Genomic DNA, 9,489 nt, shown 5'->3' with positions numbered 1-9,489 from the left:
TTCTAAATAATTACACTTAGTGATGCTAAATAAAAATTTTGTTTGGTACCACAAAATAAAGATTATATTTAGTGGTATACTAAAAAAGGATTTCATTAGTGGTTCGGTGGTTCTAAATTAAAATTGTATTTAGTGGCACTAATTAAAGATTACATTTAGTGGCACTAATTAAAGATTACATTTAGTAATACTAAATAAAGATTGTATTTAGTAGCACTAAATAAAGATTGTATTTAGAGGCACTAAATAAATATGGTACTTCGTAGCATCAAATAAAGATTGTATTTATTAGCCCTAAATAAAGTTTGAATTTAGTGGCCCAAAATAAAGATTCTCTTTAGTAGCACCAAATAAAGATTAACAACGAAAACCTCTTTTATCATATAAAAATTTCACAAATAGATCTTATACATATATACTCTTGTAGAACTGTAGTTCAGGAGATGAATTTTTTAATATGAAAAGAAATGAAAGGGGTGTTAACGCGAGGCAATATATTAACATGTCTCTCTTTTTTTCTTCTTCATCATCTTCTTCTTTATTCTTTTTTTTTTTTTTATTTTAAAATGAGGATGGGCGTGGTTGGAAACAGGATCCCGGATTTGCCCTCCAGATGAAATGTACTATCGACCAATAAGATTCCCACTTGTAGCAACTGTTGCAAAACGCAAGCGCCCTGACAAGCAGCTGCTATATGTTGTACAACGAATTATTCTATGTCACCCTCTCAGCGAAGGGTAGGTACTAAAAACCCTCCTGACGCCCTCCATGTTGCCAACATCCATTTTATTCTCTCTCTAATATCTCTCACTCAACAATAAAGAAAAATTACAATTTTTCAATTACAATTCAAAATTTTATTATTTTCAATTACAAAACATTTGTTTATTAACTGAAATTTTTCTAAGAATATCAAATTGAGACAAAAAGCGAATCAAAAACGTTGCTTCGCAAAAATTTTGATACTTTTTTTTTGTCTCAATTTGATATCCTTAGAAAAATTTCAGTAAAAGAAAAATTTATTTTCTTAAACATATTTTATATATATATATATATATATATATATATATATATGGAAAAAGAAAAAAATTCAACAAAAAATAATTGATGTTGTTTTTGAAAATAATCGATATTAATAATAATTATAAAATTTTATCGTATATATGGTATGTGAAAAAAAATTAATCTTCATACTGATCCCATCCGGAGGCTTCGTCTTCAATTTCTTCATCACTGACACCCTTAATTGACAAACTCCATGAGCCATCCTTTTGAATTTTATTTCGTTCCTTTCCGAGTCTATGTTTTCGTAAAAGCCCTTGTAAATCCAATTTCGGTGCAGGTCTAGATATTAAAAAACTTTACATTCCATGTAAATATCAAATTTCATTTTTTGCAAAAATGTACAAAGTAGGAAAAAAAAACTTTCTCTTTATACACAGAAAAAAAAATTTTATTTTAACCAAATATATAAAAAAAGTGTATTTGACTCAGAGACTATACTAAATTATTTATATTTTGTTTTGAATAAAAATTTTATTCGAGAAAAATCAAATTTTATTTTTTAAAGTATCAATTTTTATTTGAATCAAATAAAATTTGTTTCAAACAAATCAAATTTTTATTTGAACCAATAAATAAAATTTGTTTGAAACGAATAAAATTTATTTGAAACGAATAAAATTTTTTTGAAACAAAATAAAAAGTTTAATACTTTTAAACATTTTACTTAATAATTTTTTATTGCTTTATTATTTACTTTCTCTACCGCAGAAACTTTTTTAAAAAATTCGTAAATTTGTTTTTTTTTTCTTTTGAGATCAAATTCAAAAAATTTTCTCTGTTGGATTTTGTTCAATGACTCAAAAAGTCGAGTACTTTAAATCGTTTGAAGAGTTTTGATAAGAATTTTTCAATCGTACTTTTTCTAATTTCATTTTTTTTTTTTTTTTTTTTTTTTTTGATTCTTGAATAAACGAAACAAGTTTTTCTCATATTTAGGAAAAAGGAGATGTATAATAAAAGAAAAAATTCTACAATTTCTTCTGTATTACATTGATTTTCTTGAAATTTTGTCCTTTGCTTTATACTCACATTTCTCCAGTGAAAACTTTTTCCTGTAAAAGGACAATGTCGTGTCTTATGTCGGCTAACAAAAACAATAAAAAGTCAAAGTTTCCAGCTGACGCTTTATGTCCTCTAGCTCCTTTTTCTCCAGCGTCACCTTTTTGTCCTCTAGTTCCCGGAGGTCCTGGAGGACCCTTAAAAAATATTTATGACAAATATTAGTCTTCTCTATGGCATTTGTATTATTTAAATAATTTATATTAATATTAATAATAAAATTTGTAAGTAATATATTTTTTTTTATTTATACAATAATTATTATCAATTTTTTGTTAAAGAGAAATTGTAATAAACTTTAAATTTAAATTAGTAAAAATATTCACTAATTTAAATTACGGAATTTTCGCTTTTAAATTAGTAAATTTTACTAATAAATTAGTAAAAATTATTATTTATTAGTAAAATTTACTAATTTAAACTTTACTGATAAATTAGTAGAAATTATTATTTATTTGAAAAATTTACTAATTTTACTAATAAATTAGTAGAAATTACTACTTATTTAGTAAAATTTACAAATTTAAATTTTACTGATAAATTGGTAGAAATTACTATTTATTTGTAAAATTTACTAATTCAAATATTACTAATAAATTAGAATGAAATTACTATTTATTAGTAGAATTTACTAATTCAAATTTTACTGATAAATTGGTAGAAATTACTATTTATTTGTAAAATTTACTAATTCAAATATTACTGATAAATTAGAATGAAATTACTATTTATTAGTAAAATTAATTTATTTAAAAGCAAAAAGTCTCAGTTACTATAATTTAAATTAGTAAACAGTTTTACTAATTTAAATTTAGAGAGTGACTAATAATATTTATTCTTAAAATAATTATATCATAAAAAAAAAAATTATTTTACAAAAAAAGCGTTTTTGAATAATTTTTTTTTTAAGTAAAGAAAGCTCACAATTGGTCCCCGTTGACATTTGCAATAACCCGAGTCGGTTCGAACAAAACTGTCGAGAATTGGATAGGATTTTTCATTTTCACTGGCATAACCTTCGGCAACGAATTTTAAATCACTTCCAAATGCTTGATCCCTTGATTTTGTTTCCTCGAAAATTGGATCAGCTACTTGACCAGAATAGTAAAAATTAGAAAGTTTCATTGCCGTTTCCAGACTTAAAATTCTTTCCTGCAATTGTTTCACCTGAAATTGAATTTTAAAAAATTTTTAATTTTGCAGTCATTAAATATATATATTTAAATCAGTTGTCATCGACGACAGACATTTTTCATTCAATTTTTGCATTCGAAACAAATCATTTTTTTTTTTTTTTTGAAACAAATAAAATTTTTATTTGTGCCATATAATTTTTTGTATTCAAATGAAATTTTTTATTTTTACTAAATTAAATTGCTATTTGTATACAAAATAATTTATTTTATTCGAAACAATTTATTTTACCATTGGAAACATTTTTTTATTTGAATAAAATTCTTCATTTGTAACAAATGAATTTTTTATTTATTAAAAATTTAATTTCTTATTTATTAAAAACTAAATTTTTTATTTATTAACAAATTAATTTCTTATTTGTACGAATTAAATTTTTTTTTTGTGTCAAATAGTTTTTTTTATTTGAAGCAAATTACTTTTTCCATGGAAAACAATTTTTTTTTATTCGAAACAACTTTTTTATTTGTAGCAAATTAATTTCTTATTTCTACGAATTAGGAAATTTTATTTGCAAATAATTTGTTATTTGTAGTTATCAAAAATTAAATTTTTATTTCTGTCAAATCAATTTTTTATTTTAAAAAACTAATATTTAATATTTTCAATAAAAATAATTTTTTATTTCTACAAAATTAAATTTTTATTTGTACCAAATTAATTTTTTATTTGTGCCAAATAAATTTTGTATTTCAAACAAAAATTTTTTTTTACCAAATTAAATTTTTATTTGTGACAATAATATTTTTTTTTTATTTGAAATAATTTAGTTTATCATTGGAAACAATTTTTTTATTCGAACCAATATTTTTATCTGTAACAAATTAATTTCTTATTTCTACGAATTAATTTTATTTGCACGAAATTATTTTTATTTGAAACCAATTTTACTTTTCCAGTATAAACAATTTTTTTATTTGTAACAATTTTTACTTTTCCATTATAAACAATTTTTTTTATTAAAAAAAAATTTTTTATTTTGTAACAAATTAATTTCTTATTTCTGGGAATGAATTTTATTTGCAAATAATTCGTTATTTGTATTAAATTAAATTTTTATTTACTGCAAAATAAATTTTTTATTTGGAAAAACTAATATTTTCATTAAATATAATTTTTTTTTGTCGAAATAAATTTTTTAATTCTACCAAATTAAATTTTTATTTGTGCCAAATTAGTTTTATTTGAAACAAATTTTAATTTTCCATTATAAATAAATTTTTTATTTGAAACTAATTTTTTTATTTGCAACTAATTAACTATACTTATTTAGACGAATTAGTTTTATTTGTACCAAATAATTTCTTATTTGCACCAAATTAAATTTTTTAATTGTGCCAAATAATTTCTTATTTGTACCAAATTAATTTTTTATTTGGTACCAAATAATTTCTTATTTGTACCTACCAAATTAATTTTTTATTTGTGTAAAAAAATTTTTTTTCCTTGAAACAAATTATACTTTTATTCGAAACAAATTTTTTATTTGTACCATATTAATGTCTTATTCTTACGAATTAATTTTTTTTTCGGTTCATAAATTTATTTTTACTCAATTTTGAATTCAGGACAAAAATTTGAAACAAATAAAGTAAAAATAAACAAGCGTCTCAAAGTGTATTGTAATCTCGCCCCAATTATTCGTAAAATTATATACAATATGCGGAATATAAAATGCGGGGGTGGTTTAATTTTCTTTTTCTTCTTTTTTTTTTTTTTTGTTTGAAATATTATAAAGCAAACCTTGTTTTGTAAAAGAAGGAGAGAATCACAGCTGGCGTAGCATCTAGTAGTAGTAGTAGTAGTATTAGGTGCAGTAGGAGTAGCGGCGGCTGTTGCATTAACTGCTTCATCATTGGCTGCTGATATTTCCGGTTTCTCTCGATCAAAATGCTTCAACTTCTCGCAGGTCTTATTGTCCACGCTTAGAATGAAACCGTCGTTACAACCACAGGAAAAACCTCCTGGTTCATTAATACAAAGCTGTTCGCAATCTGTACTGTTTTCGACGCATTCGTCAATGTCGACGCACACCGGCTTCAACCCTCGTTTTTGCCTCTCAGAATTGAACCTTGACTCCGAACACGAAACGAGAGAAAAACAAAAGCTTCATTGTCAACGTTTTATACCATTTTTTTAAAAAAGAATTTAAATCCACGGGGAGCCCATTTTTCTCGTTATATAGTCGCTAAATTCTTTTTTTCTTTTTTTTTTTTTTTATTTGCTTGATATCAAAAGAAATTTCTCATACAATTTTTAAGTTCTGTTTAAAGGAGCTTTTCTCTTTTAAAAAATTATATTATACTTTATAATATACATTTTACTGGAATTTTTTCTTCTTCTCCGTTTTGTTGCACATAAAAAAAAGCTTATTTCTCAGAGGGGAAAAAATTAATTTAGTTAAAATATTTTTTTCCTCTTTATAATTATAATTAAATTTTTCTTAACTATAAAACATGAAGAAAAGGATAATCCGGAGTAATCCGTTTCTTCATGTTTTATAATAATTAAAAAGTATTATAATAATAATTATCAATTTAATTATTATTTTCAAGAATTTTTAACTAAAATTATTTTTTAAATCGATTTTTTTAAATAATTTTCGAAAAAGTTCTTTGATAATTTTCAAATCGATTTATTTGTTTATAATATTGAATTTTACGAAATCACTCGAAGTGATCGATTTCTTCATGTTTTATAATAATTAAAAATTAATATAATAATAATTATCAATTCAATTATTATTTACAAGAATTTTGAACTAAAATTCTTTTTTTAATTGATTATTTTTAATAATTTTCGAAATAAGTCTTCAATTTTCAAATCCATTTGTTTACAATATATTCAATTTTACGAAATTTTAATTATTCGTAAATTCTTTAACTAAATATATATTTAATATTTTTTTATATTTTAATTGGAAAATAAAAACTTAAAATAACATAAAAAAAAAATGCAATTAGACTTTTTCAAAAAAATTAATTTCAAAATTCAATTATTTCTAAAAATTCACGCTATATTGCTTTTAAAATTCAATTATTATCTAAAATTTTAACTGAAATTAATTTTTAAATCAATTTTTATTAGAATATTCTACTAGAATTCAATTATTGTTTAAATACAAAAATTAATAATTTATTGAATAATTGAATGTTTCTTAAAATTCAATTCCCATAAAGAATCGTTATTATCAAAATTTTTTTAAATAATTGAATTCTTTCAACAAAATTTTAATAAAATTTTTAAAAATAATTACATTTTTCGAGAAATTCGATTAAAATTGTATTAAAACTTTAAAAATAATTGAAATCTTGCGATGAGTTTTATTGTTTGTGAAAATAATTGAATTCTTAAGAAGAATTTTAGTAATTTTTGAAAAAGTTCTTTGAGAATTTTCAAATTCATTTTTTTACAATTCAATTTTACAAAATTTCATTTTTTCTTAAATTCTTCAATTAAATATATTTTAGAAAATAAAAACTTCAAAGAATTTCAAAAATAAATCCACAATTAATTTTTCTCAAAAGAATTAATTCCATAAAATTATAAGCAAAAAATATGAAAAATTCAGATTTTCAAAGATTTTAATTTCAAACCTTCTCAAAATTCAATTATTATTTCTAAAAATTCACACTCTAATGTTTTTAATATTCAATTATAATTTAAAATTTTAACTGAAATTCATGTTTAATTAAATCATTTTTTATTAGAAAATTCTACACGGAAAAAAAAATCAGCCTAATAATGCATGGAGTCTATTGGTTCGATTTTTACATGAGCCCATTTTGCAAATATCACACAGGAGTTTACTAAAAATGCATGGCTTTTGTGACTTTTGCCACAGCACCATGCGAAAATAGGATGGATTCCAAGCTAATCACGCATGGTAGTGTGCGTGCAATATACACAACAGACGCTCATGTGTTTTTAGTCTAGTATTTTTTTCCGTGTACTAGAATTCAATTATTTAAATACAAAACAACAATGTATTAAATAATTGTATGTTTCTTAAAATTGAATTCTCATAAAGAATTTTATCAATTTTTTAAATAATTGAATTCTTTTGACGAATTTTAATAAAATTTTTAAAAATAATTAGATTTTTCGAGGAATTTGATTAAAATTTTAAAAAAATAATTGAAATTCTGCAATGAGTTTTATTATTTATAAAAATAATTGAAATCCTAAAATGAATTTTATTACTTACAAAAATAATTGAATCTCTGTAAAAATTTTATTATTTATGAAAATAATTGAATCTCTGTAAAAATTTTATTATTTGTGAAAATAATTGAATAATTGCAAAGAAATTTATGAATTTATAAATAATTGAATTCGTGTGAAATTTTTATTATTTTTTTGAAAATAATTGAAGGTTTACGTAGAATTTTATTAAATTTTCTTTTAATAATTGAATTTTCTTGCGAATAATTTTATTCAAATTTTTTTAAATAATTGAATTCTCATAAAAAAAATGTATTATTTGTGAAAATAATTGAATTCTTAAGAAGAATTTTGTATTGCAAATAATTCAATTATATAGGAAAATTTTATTAAAATTACAATTTTATTAAACTAAATCTTGTAAAGAATTTTGTCAAAATTTTTGTAAATAATAGAATTTTTAAAAGAATTTTATTTCAATTTTTCGAAATAATTGAATTTCTCAGAACTATTATTTTCAATTCTCTCAATAATATTTGAATCCTTTCGAGAAATTTCATTAAAAAATAAATATAATTGAATTGGTTCAAAGAAATTTATAAAAAAAAAATTGGTAAGAAATTAAATTCCTGTGAAATTTTTATTAAAATTTTGTTTTAATAATTAAATTCTTTTGGAAAATTTTATTAAAATAGTATAGATATTAAAAATCATTGAATTGAGGAAAATTTTTGAAAATAATTCAAAATTTGCCAAGAAATTTATTAAAATTTTTGAGAATAATTGAATTTCGGAGAAGAATTAAATTATTTCTAATAAGATAATTGAAAATAAATTTTAGAATTATTTTTGAATAGTAAAAATAAATGTTATTTTATATTTACTTGTAACCGGACCAGCAGGTGCAAATAATTTTTTGAAATAAGAGACTGCAACGTTGTTCGCAGAAATTTAGAGAACAAGGATCTTGTCCTTTTTGAATGCAATGTCCACCAAAGAAATTATATCCTGGACAACAATTTGTCCTTGTGCAATCGACCCATTCGTTTTTTAAATTTTTACACTTATAACGTGTTCGAATTAAATTTGATGATGGACATTGTGTCTCAGATGTTGTTGTAGTCTCAGTAGAATTATTGACAAAATATTCTTTTTCTTTTAGAAATTTTGATTCAAAATTCGCTGTCTTTATCCAGAAACTCAAAAAGATTCTGTAAATAAATTTTTTTAATGTTTAAAATTTAATCAGATTTTTTTAATAAAAATATTAATTTGGAAAAATGTTTTCTATGATTATTGTCAAATAATTTTTTTTATTCGAAACAATTTAAATACTTTTCCATCTGATAAACAATTTTTTATATTCGAATCAAATTTTTTATTCTTTTATTTTATTTATAGAAATTTTTATTTGTGCCAAATAATTTTTTTATTCGAAACAAATTATTTAATATTTAATAAAAAATATTTATAATTAATACCTAATATGGAATAATTATAATTTAATAACAAATAAAAAAAGTAATTATAATTAAAAATATGTAATAATGATAATAAATAATAGTAAAAAAATATTTATACCCAGTATAATTATTAATTTATAAAATTTTTTATTTATTTATTTTTAATTTAGAAAAAAAGAATAATTTAAAATTCTATAGAAAAAAAATTTTTTTATCATATACCTAATAAATAATAACTTACATTATTAAAATTATTAATTTGTTGTTCCTCGTCATTGGTCGGAATATTTTAGAAAAAGTGTAAAAAATTTCAAAACACATTTAAATAAAATTTTTTTCTAATTTGTAATAATAATTTAATTTTTAAAAATTAATAGAAAAAATAAATATTTTTCTACTCAGACTAGCACAAAACACACTCAACTACTTATAGTTTTAAAAGAAGCGATGTACAAAAATAACATAAAACGATTGTAATTAATTGTAATTAATAGCACACCCAGTAAATATACAGTGCCTCATATTGTGTGGAATGAACTAAAAA

The 9,489-nt window shown here is 21.1% G+C and overlaps 1 protein-coding gene across 1 annotated transcript; it reads right to left on the bottom strand.

The window, feature by feature from the left end:
* Positions 1 to 1,115: 1,115 nt before the first annotated feature.
* Positions 1,116 to 9,240, bottom strand: LOC122506223 (collagen and calcium-binding EGF domain-containing protein 1-like). The gene is made up of 6 exons (XM_043618287.1): positions 9,187 to 9,240; positions 8,367 to 8,693; positions 5,062 to 5,389; positions 3,049 to 3,291; positions 2,095 to 2,261; positions 1,116 to 1,344 (listed from the first exon to the last, which is right to left on the bottom strand). Exons 1-6 carry the CDS (start codon positions 9,219 to 9,221, stop codon positions 1,182 to 1,184), a joined length of 1,263 nt encoding a protein of 420 aa, XP_043474222.1. The 5' UTR covers positions 9,222 to 9,240; the 3' UTR covers positions 1,116 to 1,181.
* Positions 9,241 to 9,489: the final 249 nt, after the last annotated feature.

This window comes from Leptopilina heterotoma, unplaced genomic scaffold (assembly GCF_015476425.1).
Source record: "Leptopilina heterotoma isolate Lh14 unplaced genomic scaffold, ASM1547642v1 Lhet_4, whole genome shotgun sequence".
NCBI lineage: Eukaryota > Metazoa > Arthropoda > Insecta > Hymenoptera > Figitidae > Leptopilina > Leptopilina heterotoma.
Note: the sequence above shows the minus strand (reverse complement) of the source record. Positions and strands in the feature narration are given on the sequence as shown.